Genomic DNA, 15,045 nt, shown 5'->3' with positions numbered 1-15,045 from the left:
CCTTCAGGGTTTTAATATTCACAATAGTTGTATCCATATAGTCTCCATTAGGTTAACTCCTAAGAATAACCATTTTGCATGCTGTCTAATTTTCTTTGCAAGTATAATAACCTCTCTATTCCCAACAATTAAGATTTTGTTTAAAGTGCGTGTACTCTTCCTGTACTTAAGCGGCAAATATTTCTGATCTTTGCTCATGCTAGATGTACTTTAAATTGTATTCGGTTTGGTCTGCAGGTTCAAAAATGTCACTGGTTGAGAAATGTACAATAGTAACCACCTGGCATTTACTTTAACTATATGGTACGGTATTCATAATAACCACGGGTTGCCTCATTTCTCTTTTGGTAGCCTCACTAATCTGATCTGGTCTGCAGAATCTTGAACTCAAACAGTTGTTATCTTGGAATGAGTGAATACATCCATAGCATATTTAATTAGCATATAAATACCACTACAAAGCCATATGATTCTTTTAATAATGGAAGTGGAAACAAAAATTAGAAGGAATTACTTAACTAGTGGTATTAATTGATAATGGAATATGGTACTGCACTTGTATACAAGTAAAATCAGTCATCAGGTAAGTGAACAATACAGATTTACAATCGTGAAGACATCTGTCTGTCTGTCTCTCTCTCTCAATGGGGCATGTGGATTTTTTGATCATTAGGTGCAAGATGAAAATTGTGATGGAATATTTCTTTTTCATGGTTATTCATCTTCTAACTAGTAAATTCTAATGCTAATATATATAATCAAATTAAAAGATGTATATTACAAACAATGTACATTGCTGGTGCATGCTGCTTTGGTGCAATTACATCTGATCAAAGTTAATTTTTAATACTGACGATCATCTAATTATTTAAAATACTCACTGTGGGATCCTATATTTATTCATACATAATCTCTTCTCCAAAATGAAATATTTTTTGCACATTATATTTCGTACTCTTGGAGAATTATTTGGAGTATAAGACAAAGCTATAATTTTCTGGTAAAAAAGTATCGTCTTATAGGCTGGCAAATACAGTAGATATCCAACAAACAATGAGCTTTCTGTGGAAGTACTCTATACCAAATATGTGAATGAATATATGAATGAAGATGATGGTTTCACAAAATAATAAAAACAAAAACTGATATCAATTAGATTAAATGAATTCAAAGTGTATCTTGTTTACCTGATGCCAGACCCACTGTTGTATATTCAGATTTTTTCATCTCTACCTCTTTGAAAGCCAGATCTTCCTTCATGGATACAAGCTCTTGGGGTGTAGGCAAGTTCTGAAATCTCCCCATGTTCTGATGATAAAGAAAAGTAGGCTATGTTAGGTGTGTGTGTGGTGTGAGTGTGTGGGGGTCTACCATGTGGCAGTGATGTCTAGCAGTGGAGCATCATGCTTCAGACATGTGGCATCATGTCCCACCCAGCCACATTATCCTGACACAATGTGTCATAACACTTACCTCTTAATGCTGAGCACCAAGCAAGACAACTGCTAGTACCGCATTTTTAAGTGTTTGGTATAACTCGGCCAGGGTTCGAATTTGCAACATCCTGCATCTGAGTGTATGTTAGGAACAAAAAGAAATTTTGTTGTTCTTTAAGTTAAATGTGTGTGATGTGTGATTTGGATTTTTAATGAAGCTTTAACAATTTTTCAGTCATATCACTATGATGTCTGCAGTGTGGCAGTTTATAGTGATGTCTAGCACTGGGGAATCATGTCACAGACATGTAGCATGATATCCCACCCAGTCACATTATCCTGGCACAAGGCCAACCAGTCCTAACACTAATCTCTTAATGCTGAGCGCCTAGCGAGGCAGCTGTTAGTACCATTTTTGTAAGTCTTTGGTATGACTTGGCCCGGGATCAAACCCACTACCTCCCACATTCAAGAAGGACGCTCTAACCACTAGGCCACCGGAGTGATCTTTAAGTTAAATTATGATACATCTATTTTATTCTTTTTATTATTCTTTACACCATTAAACACTGTTATAGTCAACAGTGATGAAAAAAGATTGTTTTCATAACCTGCTTACATGAATGAAATAAACAAAATGTCTATTCTTTTATATCTGAAACAAATTTTGTTGCATAATATGTTGAATCTACCGGACTGTATATATAACCAATTTAATATATGTATAAAGTTCTCCATAATGTAAACAGGACAGACCCAAATCTGCAACTACATAATATGCAGGTGTGCTGCTAGAGTAAGGTCTACACTGTTTATATGAATTATAAGTAGACCCATATTTGTATCTTCGTGATGTGTTGGGAGAGAAGGTTCTACAATGTGTATTGGAAATCAGAAGTAGACCCATATTGGCATTACATGATATACTGGCAGAGCAGGGTCTACACTGTGTATATAAATCACAAGTACACCCATAACTTAACTACATGATGTATGGGTGTGCTGGTACTGTAGGGTCTACACTGTTTATCTGAAATCATAAGGAGACCCATATCTTAACTACATGATGTTGTTGTTGTTGTTGTTGTAGGGCTTAACGCCATTTTTCAGCACGCGATTGGCTATACATGGCGGCCAGTATTAATGGTGGAGGAAGAACCCGGGAAAACCCCGGAAAGAACCACCGACCCATGAGAAGCTACTGGCAGGCTTTCTCACATACCCACATTAGCCGAATCCGAGACTCGAACCCACGCAGACAGAGGTGAGATGGCAGTGATCCGTAACGGAGAGCGCTTTAGACCACTCGGCCACTCGGGGCCCCTTAACTACATGATGTATGAGTGTGCTGGTACAGTACGGTCTACACTGTGCAGATGAATCACAAGTAGACCCACATCTTAACTACATGATGTACGAGTGTGCTGGTACTGTAGGGTCTACACTGTTTATCTGAAATCATAAGGAGACCCATATCTTAACTACATGATGTACAAGTGTGCTGGTACAGTAGGGTCTACACTGTGCAGATGAATCACAAGTAGACCCATATCTTAACTACATGATGTATGAGTGTGCTGGTACAGTAGGGTCTACACTGTGCAGATGAATCACAAGTAGACCCATATCTTAACTACATGATGTATGAGTGTGCTGGTACTGTAGGGTCTACACTGTGCAGATGAATCACAAGTAGACCCATATCTTAACTACATGATGTATGAGTGTGCTGGTACTGTAGGGTCTACACTGTGCATATGAATCACAAGTAGACCCATATCTTAACTACATGATGTATGGGTGTGCTGGTACTGTAGGGTCTACACTGTTTATCTGAAATCATAAGGAGACCCATATTTTAACTACATGATGTATGAGTGTGCTGGTACAGTAGAGTCTACACTGTGTAGATGAATCACAAGTAGACCCATATTTTAACTACATGATGTATGAGTGTGCTGGTACAGTAGAGTCTACACTGTGTAGATGAATCACAAGTAGACCCATATCTTAACTACATGATGTATGAGTGTGCTGGTACAGTAGGGTCTACACTGTGCAGATGAATCACAAGTAGACCCATATCTTAACTACATGATGTACGAGTGTGCTGGTACAGTAGAGTCTATACTGTGTAGATGAATCACAAGTAGACCCATATTTTAACTACATGATGTATGAGTGTGCTGGTACAGTAGAGTCTACACTGTGTAGATGAATCACAAGTAGACCCATATCTTAACTACATGATGTACGAGTGTGCTGGTACAGTAGGGTCTACACTGTGCAGATGAATCACAAGTAGACCCATATCTTAACTACATGATGTACAAGTGTGCTGGTACAGTAGAGTCTATACTGTGTAGATGAATCACAAGTAGACCCACATCTTAACTACATGATGTACGAGTGTGCTGGTACAGTAGAGTCTATACTGTGTAGATGAATCACAAGTAGACCCACATCTTAACTACATGATGTACGAGTGTGCTGGTACAGTAGAGTCTACACTGTGTAGATGAATCACAAGTAGACCCATATCTTAACTACATGATGTATGAGTGTGCTGGTACAGTAGGGTCTACACTGTGCAGATGAATCACAAGTAGACCCATATCTTAACTACATGATGTATGAGTGTGCTGGTACAGTAGGGTCTACACTGTGCAGATGAATCACAAGTAGACCCATATCTTAACTACATGATGTATGGGTGTGCTGGTACTGTAGGGTCTACACTGTGCAGATGAATCACAAGTAGACCCACATCTTAACTACATGATGTATGAGTGTGCTGGTACTGTAGGGTCTACACTGTGCAGATGAATCACAAGTAGACCCATATCTTAACTACATGATGTATGAGTATGCTGGTACAGTAGAGTCTACACTGTGTAGATGAATCACAAGTAGACCCATATCTTAACTACATGATGTATGAGTGTGCTGGTACAGTAGGGTCTACACTGTGCAGATGAATCACAAGTAGACCCATATCTTAACTACATGATGTATGAGTGTGCTGGTACAGTAGAGTCTACACTGTTTATCTGAAATCACAAGTAGACCCATATCTGTAACTCTATCATGTGCAGGTGTGCTGCTACATTTGGACAATGTGTAATTGTTAAACTATTTGTAAACCCATATTTGCAACTACACTAATGTGTTCAAATTTCCCATCAGTGATGGATTATGGTAACTGAAATATTATTGAGACAGTTGTGAGAACATGCTGATTATCATCCATAATTATTTTAAATGATAGAAGTTTTCATCATGTTGACTCAATACCATATATGTGACCTTTTAATGAAAGTACTGAATTCCAAAATTAGTAAAGGGTTTCATAATTATTATTTCTTATATTTGCCTGATTCCCATTTACAAAAAACACCCCTATAATAAAGTCACTTTCATGTTTCAGAAGAGGGGGGGGGGGCTTCTAACAGGGGGACAACTACTAATGCAACTGTCAGGGTCATTAGTCGATGGATGTAGTTTAGAAGAATTGGTGCACTCTATGAAGTTATTTAAATCACTTTTAATTCTACTTACTTCATAGTTTTCAGTTTTTCATTTCATTCCCCAACCAAAGTCTGATATTAACTCATAATAAAACAGTGTTGGATTCCATTATTTTAGATTTCTGAAAGGCAATGTCAGACTAAGAAGCATTCTTCAATTTGACAATATTCACTAAATATGCAGGAACTAGAGCCTTACATCTTACTCGTGTTCTTTTTTACTTTCTTGCTCTTCCCCATGTACTATAAATTACTTGTCAATTTTCATGGATTTTGTAATTGCTAAAACCCAGCAATATAATGACACAATGAAGAGTGATTCTTTTGTGAAAAGAATAGGGCCCTTCTCAAATTAAAGAATTTGAAGACTGACAAATTTTTTCCCAGAACCATGAAAAATGACACCAACAAAAATAAACTAGTATCTAGTATCTTAGAACAACAGAAAAAAATCTTACCCGGCTGATATGCTCAAGGACACTGACAACAGTTTGTTCAAGTTCTCCGATCCTTTGCTGTAGTTTGAAAAAAAAATAGCAAATAAGGCTTGGAATTAAATACAAGGTAGAGATCCTGACATGGAATGCAAGAAATCTGAAATACAATTATTTTCAGCAAATCTGCAATAAAAATCAATGAAAAAGAATAATTAACAAAAGATTTATTAATTATGTTACAAAACCTTAGAAGTTTGTACTGTAATGTCATCAATAAAATTGTACAGGCATTTATATTTATATTAGCATTATTGCAAATCTTGAGACAGTTTCTATGTTTTCTTCACAAAATATCAGATGGCAACATATTTTCCAAACATCAAGTTGACAATTAAAAATATTCTAATTGTAAAGTAAAAGATAAGGTACATACAAATTCTTGAGCTTTGGTTTCTTCAAAAGTGTTCAGAAACTCTGAAAATACATGAATAATACTTATATGGCAACTGGTAAAAAAAAAAGATACAACCATGGAGGCCAGGGCATGCATGTTAAGCCAATGTCTTTCAACCCTGTAACCTTGACCCCATGGTCAGAACAGCAATCGTGTTGCAGAAAGTAGTGTCCTAGCTTCATAACGATTTATGCCTTTTAGTAAAAACAATTCATAAAGGAGTTTAGGAAATATAAGCAAATTAAAAACCTGAACCAAAACCTTAACAAAACCATTGCTGCTGACAATGCTGCTGGTGGAAATATAACTGCTCTGTCTCATTTTCCTACTGTCTGAAGGCTGTTCTATTTAAGCATAAATGGTACCCAGGAAAGGCACTTTAAAAAAAATATATGACAGGGTACTCAGATTACACTGTTTATATGAAAATAATATAAAATTCTGAATTGTATCTATGGATGACTACTCTGCATTAAAAGTGCCTTCCCTGCATCCCTAGTATATTTTATTGGAACAGTCCTGATATGAGTGCAAGAGCAATTACAAGTACTGTATTTACAAAACATATAGTTTTCTTCTTTTCAGAATATAGTAGTCAATTTACAACTATTATAATCACATAGGAAAATTATTCAACATACTACGAAAATGAATCAGAAAATTGTTTCAAAAATTTTAAGAATTTTTTATTTGGCTTGAATCAACATCCAATTCATGTGAATAAACTTGTGCAGTTTTTAACTAGGTCATGAAAGTTGTACTTTCATGAGATTTTATTTTTTTACATAAAAGATTATAATATGGGTGTATTTTCTGAGGTTAAAATTCATCATACTAAGAGTAAATCAATGAATGTAAAGCAAAATATGATTTTGTAGGCTACTTTTAACAGTCTATACCTTGCTGGAGTTAACAAAAGTGTGCCATTAATAGATATTTTTTATGAGAGATTTGATGAAAAGGGGCAATATGTGTTATTAAAATATGTTTAAGTATTATATCGAAAGCAGTATATGCACCCGACCTACCAAAATATGTTTTTTAAAAATATTTTTAACATAGCTTAAACAATTGCAGTCATATTGTTATGATGTCTGCAGTGTGGCAGTTTATAGTGATGTCTAGCACTGAGGCATCATGCCGCAGACATGTAGCATGATGTCTCACCCATTATCCTGACACTAGGCCAACCAGTTCTAACACTAACCTCTTAATGCTAAGTGCCAAAACAAGACAGCTGCTAGTACCATTTTTTTTATAAGTTCTTGGTATGAATTGGCCAGGGTTCGAACCTCCTGCATCTAAGGTGGATGTTCTAATCACTTAAGCCAGCAGAGCAGTGACCTACAGATATTATCTCATGTAAAAGTTTAGTCCAAATGGAAACTGCATAGACCCAGATCTGCCATGCATAATGTGCAGTATGTTAGGACTAATCATTAGAACCCAAAACATAGACCCTGATCTGTTGATCTATTATGTGATGGCAAATCAGGGTTGTTTGCCGTTGGACCTTACTTATAACCAAGTACCTTCCATAGTTTCTTCACGCTTCTTCAGCTCTTTGTACTTCTGATTTCTTTCTCCTAAAAACAAGAGATAGTTTAATTATTGTTTTATGCCAAGATCTGAAGTGACAACCCTAACCCCCCACCTGTGGCTTACGTATCCTAACAGCATATAGTTTTATTAAGCAGACTAATGTAGTACTGGAAGAGTACAATCCCAAGAATCTCCCAACCATTACATGTCAGTTTTACCATTTATCTTGTTGTCAAGGAAGTAAGGGGAAATAACTTCATGTATACATGAATAGCACTGAATCAGATTTCTTCAGCAAAAATTAATTTCCATATCTGAAATGCAAGGCAGTTTCTATTTATTTGATATTGCTCATTAAGTGCTCATTTTTGCTGCTGTAACTTCTGTAGGCACATACAATCAAGCATCATATGGCATGATGGGAAATCTTACATTTTAATGTGTGAAAAAATAAGAATACATTTTGCACATGTGAAAATAAACAAATAGAGAAAAGATATGAAAATTGTTTTGCCAATAAATTTCTATGATTCACACTCAACTATATAATTAAATGGTTTCCATCAGTAATACTGTATTATTCATGATTGGTAAAGCTGAAACCAGAAAAAAACAAGAGAGATCCTTATCCGATAAAATATACCTTGATTTTCCTCAATATCCATGTCCAGTTGTCTGACCTCTTCCTGAATCTGTTCAATTTTCTCTTTGAATTCATTTGTCCTATAATACATTGTATAATGAAATACAGTGACCTATAATACAATGTATAATGAAATACAGTATCCTATAATACAATGTATAATGAAATACAGTGTGTCCTATAATACAATGTATAATGAAATACAGTGTCCTATAATACAATGTATAATGAAATACACAGTGTTCTATAATACAATGTATAATGAAATACAGTGTCCTATAATATAATGTATAATGAAATACAGTATCCTATAATACAATGTATAATGAAATACAGTGTCTTATAATACAATGTATAATGAAATACACAGTGTCTTATAATACAATGTAAAATGAAATACAGTGTGTCCTATAATACAATGTATAATGAAATACAGTGTCCTATAATATAATGTATAATGAAATACAGTGTCCTATAATACAATGTATAATGAAATACAGTGTCCTATAATACAATGTATAATGAAATACAGTGTCCTATAATACAATGTATAATACAATGTATAATGAAACAGTGTCCTATAATACAATGTATAATGAAATACAGTGTGTCCTATAATACAATGTATAATGAAATACAGTGTGTCCTATAATACAATGTATAATGAAATACAGTGTCCTATAATATAATGTATAAAGAAATACAGTGTCCTATAATACATTGTATAATGAAATACAGTGTGTCCTATAATACAATGTATAATGAAATACACAGTGTCCTATAATACAATGTAAAATGAAATACAGTGTGTCCTATAATACAATTTACAATGAAATACAGTGTGTCCTATAATACAATGTATAATGAAATACAGTGTCCTATAATACAATGTATAATGAAATACATACACAGTGCCCTATAATACAATGTATAATGAAATACACAGTGTCCTATAATACAATGTATAATGAAATACAGTGTCCTATAATACAATGTATAATGAAATACACAGTGTCCTATAATACAATGTATAATGAAATACAGTGTCCTGTAATACAATGTATAACGAAATACACAGTGTCCTATAATACAATGTATAATGTAATACAGTGTGTCCTATAATACAATGTATAATGAAATACACAGTGCCCTGTAATACAATGTATAATGAAATACACAGTGTCCTATAATACAATGTATAATGAAATACAGTGTGTCCTATAATACAATGTATAATGAAATACACAGTGCCCTATAATACAATGTATAATGAAATACACAGTGTCCTATAATACAATGTATAATGAAATACAGTGTCCTATAATACAATGTATAATGAAATACAGTGTCCTATAATACAATGTATAATGAAATACACAGTGTCCTATAATACAATGTATAATGAAATACAGTGTCCTGTAATACAATGTATAACGAAATACACAGTGTCCTATAATACAATGTATAATGTAATACAGTGTGTCCTATAATACAATGTATAATGAAATACACAGTGCCCTGTAATACAATGTATAATGAAATACACAGTGTCCTATAATACAATGTATAATGAAATACAGTGTGTCCTATAATACAATGTATAATGAAATACACAGTGCCCTATAATACAATGTATAATGAAATACACAGTGTCCTATAATACAATGTATAATGAAATACAGTGTCCTATAATACAATGTATAATGAAATACAGTGTCCTATAATACAATGTATAATGAAATACAGTGTCCTGTAATACAATGTATAACGAAATACACAGTGTCCTATAATACAATGTATAATGTAATACAGTGTGTCCTATAATACAATGTATAATGAAATACACAGTGCCCTGTAATACAATGTATAATGAAATACACAGTGTCCTATAATACAATGTATAATGAAATACAGTGTGTCCTATAATACAATGTATAATGAAATACACAGTGCCCTATAATACAATGTATAATGAAATACACAGTGTCCTATAATACAATGTATAATGAAATACACAGTGTCCTATAATACAATGTATAATGAAATACAGTGTGTCCTATAATACAATGTATAATGAAATACACAGTGCCCTATAATACAATGTATAATGAAATACACAGTGTCCTATAATACAATGTATAATGTAATACAGTGTGTCCTATAATACAATGTATAATGAAATACACAGTGCCCCGTAATACAATGTATAATGAAATACAGTGTCCTATAATACAATGTATAATGAAATACACAGTGAGCTTATACATATATTTATGGACCTTTTTGACACACACACAAATCAGCTCCATATCTTAGTACCTATAGTGAATGGCAATGCTGTCTCCTAGGACATGTTATGAATAGATACATCATGCCACAATGTAGGTTTACATATTTAAAATGTGATCAGCAATCAATAAAAACAGAAAATAATATATTACATTACAGATCAAAAATACACACACACACACATGCATACCTATAGATACATATACATATGCAAAACAAAATATACCTACACATGTGAGTGCATATATGTGCACATAGAAAAGAGCCCTAAAGGGTAAAGGATCAAAGTAAGACTTACTGTCTCTCCATACTGGCAATCTCTTGGTTGTCCTCCTTAACCTGTTTCAACAGTTTCTCTCTCTCTTCAGCAGGACTAACAGTGGATTTGGTCTCCTCCAATAAACTGTCCCTCTTCATTTCCAACTCATGGAGTTGCTCATACAGTCGTACTGAAATGGACACAGCAAACATACTGTGACTATCTACTCACTGGATGGCCAAGTAACTTTTGGCATAATCTGTCAGAAGAGTGTATATTATAAAGGATACAACAAACATACTGTGACCATGTACTCAGTGGATGGCCATGTAACTACTGGCATAATCTGTCAACAGAGTGTATATTATAATGGACACAGCAAACATACTGTGACCATGTACTCAGTGGATGGCCATGTAACTACTGGGATAATCTGTCAACAGAGTGTATATTATAAAGGATACAACAAACATACTGTGACCATGTACTCACTGGATGGCCATGTAACTATTGGCATAATCTGTCAACAGAGTGTATATTATGAAGGATATAGCAAACATACTGTGACCGTGTATTCACTGGATGGCCATGTAACTACTGGCATAATCTGTCAACAAAGTGTGTATTATATAAGGGGTAAATAGTGAACTTGTCTAATGTTCCCTTGTTTTTGTAGTCTGAATGTGATAGCAATGCTATTATGAAAACAATTCTTTCAAGGTTTTGTAGTTTTTGTACCATCATCCATGTCTGATAGAACATCAGCATCATTTATCCAATATTGAAAGACCCCTGTACCATGACACTTTGTGTCAAATTTGGTCCAGTTCTGTTTATTGTCCTTTTATAAAACAAGTTGTGTATACATTTTTCTAATTTATTGTAATGACTGCCATATTTGTTAGAATTATGGAATCATCTGTGCAAATCTGAAAGACATCCAAGCTAGAAGGTTTTGTCATATTTAGTCAAATCTGTTAAGTAGTTTCTTTAGAAGAACTTATGAAAGATCTTTTTTTAATCTGACAACAGAATGGCATCATTTTTAGAAACTTAAAAGAACTTCATGCAAGAATACTTTGAACGGTTTTTGTTGAACTTACTTAAAGTTTGTCATATTTTCTTTTAGCAATAATGGCCATATCTAATGGTGGAATGGCATCATCTGTACAAGAATTAAAAGCCTGAATGCTTTTTAGAAAATTTACTCAAATTCTGTATAGCAGTTTTAGTGAAGATGTTCAAGATTTTTCTAATTTTAGCAATGGTGGTCATATTTGATAATTAATTGTTTTTATAGACTTGAAAGCAGCAGCAGGGGGGGCGAATCCGACATTTTGTCCAATCGTCATTTTGCTTAATTAATACTTTCTGCACTCAGCGGATCCGGTGTCGTCAGCGCCCGGTAAAAAAAAAATGACGTCGTCGTCGGTGGGTCGTCCAATCGTCATTTGGTTTAATTAATACTTTCTGCGCGCCGATCCCAGCGTCGTCAGCGTCCGGTAAACACAGCGACGACCGCGTCGATGTCATTTCCCCCCCCCCGCTGCTAAGGGGCTATTTACAATGATCTCACAAATAGAGTGATCACTAACTCCTCCTCTTGTAGATCAATTAGGTTATTTGACTGATCGGTAAGTCTAAAATTAATTCTTGTTAAAAACCGATTATGGCATCGCATATAGACCGGATTAATCGGGCTCTCAACGATTAAGAATCCGGGAGGGGCTGTTGGCGAAAATGAATAAAGGATATACCCCTGTTGAGCTTGATTTGATTGCTTGGTATCTACCTGGTAACTCCCTTCGATAACATCACACACTAGATTGATTGCTATCACCGATGCGATATTTACATTGTATGGAGCAATATGCCTACCACCATCTCCGTTATCGTGTTTGAGGATAGTTGATGGACCGAGAAAATCAATAAGAGACTTTCTTAGTTCTGGCGCGTTGTATCCTGGAAACTTGAAATCGGGTAAATCGGCTTCTGTGATATTATACTCGGTTAGGAATTTTTGTTTATTATCATCGTTGTTATCGGATATTATTTTAACGATTCGCTCATTAATATATTCCATGTCTGATATAAGTTGATTTAACACCTCAACGTGTTTTCGTGCTTTTGTTTTCCGTAGTTGTTCTAGTTGCAATTGGTAATTACGATTAATCTCGATAAAAAAACTATCGATATCATTTAAAATAACTGTTAATATGACGATCGATTCAGGAGTTTTGTCATACCGAAAATACCACTGCATGGCATTCCTGTTTTGAAATATAAACCAACTGGGTAATAACGTGTTTTTCATAATAGACAATTTATCTTGATAACTGGGATTAATTTCATGATACGATTGCGCATTCGTGTGCAAGTCTGCGGGGATTTCATTAGGTGGATTCTCGGGCCAACCTAGTATGGTTCTTATTGAACTGTTATAAATATCAACCATATACCCCGGTGTGCTTATTTCAATCGTCGACGATAACGTCGGTTCATGAACCGTAATATCGATTTTTGATTCTTTTCCTGTGATCGATTTTATCCTGCGTTGAAATTCTTTATTGATTTGTTCTACTTGGTATGACCCAGTTGGTATTGTAACCTCATTCCAGTCTGGGGTCCCATCGGGTTTATTTGTCCATGCAAAAACCAGCGAGTTATTAGGTTGTTGTCCGTTAAATGCTTCCGCTCGGATATTAGGCCAACTGTGATATACTCGCAATTTTGCCAGTGCTATTTCCTTTACTGGAATCGGAGAAGGGAAGTTTACACTGAATTCTGGCTTCGTTGATGTTATCGATATCATATTTGTTTGTACCGGAGTGGTGTTCTCCGCGATCCGTTGAAGTAATTGCAACCCTTCGGGGTTCAGCGACATTATTATTATTCGCTGTTTCTAGTGTTTAATTTCAACACCGAATATTAACAACCTGCTTGTTTTCAGGAGAATGTTTTAAGCCCATTGAAGTGGTTTCAGGAGAGTGTTTTAAGCCCATTGAAGTGGTTTCAGCCACGTGGTTTCCAGCTTCCAGTTGAAAATCCTCGATTTTTGACATCGCGGAGTCATGCAACTGGACCATCGTGGAGAATTCAGCATCGGATATAAACGAATTATCTATCGCCAACGAGATCAACCCGGATAATTTCGAGTATGCGTTGGATACTATTTGATGTTTTACTGTATACTTGTTGAGTTTTTTCTGAGAACACGATGATATCTTTCTAGTGATTGCGTTGGCGACTCCAGCAATTGTTGTCGCCGCGGAGATAGCGATTGGAACAGCGATCGGGCCATCATGGTCACCGTGGATAAAATAACACCGGTACCGGCTACTATACCTGACACCGAGTACACGACCGCGTCGATGGTGGTTATTTTTCGGCGGTATTTTTTAATTTTTATACGGTATTGTTCGGAAAGCGTTTTCAAATTCGCGGAGAATTCTTTTACGGTATTGAATCGATATTGATGTGACGTCGGTGATACCTCTGATTCAATTACCTTGGTGGTCATTTTTATTTTAAAAGAGCTAGTGTTTTTAATTACTTAGATCCGCTACAAATTCCACATACCATGGAATGATTGCACTGGTTAAACTTTTATTATCGGTTTTAATTGTAAACAGTTCAGCTGCGTCCTTGTCTATAATTGTTGATATTGTATTGTTAAACCCGAATGAACTTGACGATGTTATATTAAACTGCATCATTGAAATCAGTGTCAATCGATAAATACCCTTAACAGTTGCGGTGATTTTTACTGTATTCTGTGTAGGAGTCCAAGTGAATGTTTCATGCTGAATCGTGTATACTGTGTTGATGGTGTTTTCATGAGGGATTTTTATTTTTGTCATTTCCGGTAGTCTGTTTTTAATCGCTGTAACATCAGTTTTGATTGTTCCTATTTCCTGTATATGAACGTATAACCCCGCTTTGATCGTTTCAACATCAGTTTTGATTTTTTCTGTTTCCTGTCCATATGTGTATACATTCCCTTTGATCGATTCAACGTTAATTTTGATTGTTTCTATTTCCCATTTATGCGTGTCTATACTCATTTCGTTCGTTACAACATCAGTTTTGATTATTTCTATTTCCCGTTTATGCGTGTCTACACCCCTTTTGTTCGCTTCAACATTAGTTTTGATTATTTCTATTTCCCGTTTATGCGCGTCTACACCCCTTTTGTTCGCTTCAACATTAGTTTTGATTATTTCTATTTCCTGTGTCGCGTCTACACCCCTTTTGTTCGCTTCAACATCAGTTTTGATTATTTCTATTTCCAGTTTATGCGCGTCTACACTCCTTTTGTTCGCTTCAACATCAGTTTTGATTGTTTCTATTTCCTGTCTATACGCAGTGATATCATTTATAGTTATTGTAATTTCATCTGGTCTGGTATTTTTTTTACCAAAGAATTTATCAATGGTGTTATCAGCCCTGTTAAAATTT

The 15,045-nt window shown here is 35.0% G+C and overlaps 1 protein-coding gene across 1 annotated transcript in view; it reads right to left on the bottom strand.

Moving 5' to 3' along the window:
* The window catches only part of LOC149806527 (intraflagellar transport protein 74 homolog), a 99,509-nt gene that overhangs the window by 31,566 nt on the left and 52,898 nt on the right, over positions 1–15,045 (bottom strand). Inside the window, exons 14-19 of the mRNA XM_089954196.1 lie at positions 10,627–10,777; positions 8,040–8,119; positions 7,387–7,440; positions 5,834–5,874; positions 5,422–5,478; positions 1,188–1,308 (exon numbers count right to left, since the gene is read on the bottom strand). Of these exons, the coding sequence (XP_089810322.1) occupies positions 1,188–1,308; positions 5,422–5,478; positions 5,834–5,874; positions 7,387–7,440; positions 8,040–8,119; positions 10,627–10,777 (504 nt within the window). The remainder of the gene's footprint in view (positions 1–1,187; positions 1,309–5,421; positions 5,479–5,833; positions 5,875–7,386; positions 7,441–8,039; positions 8,120–10,626; positions 10,778–15,045) is intronic.

The sequence above is a fragment of the Sinohyriopsis cumingii genome, chromosome 1 (assembly GCF_028554795.1).
Source record: "Sinohyriopsis cumingii isolate HCF-2022 chromosome 1, ASM2855479v2, whole genome shotgun sequence".
In the NCBI taxonomy this organism is placed as follows: domain Eukaryota; kingdom Metazoa; phylum Mollusca; class Bivalvia; order Unionida; family Unionidae; genus Sinohyriopsis; species Sinohyriopsis cumingii.
This window is presented reverse-complemented; position numbering and strand designations above follow the sequence as displayed.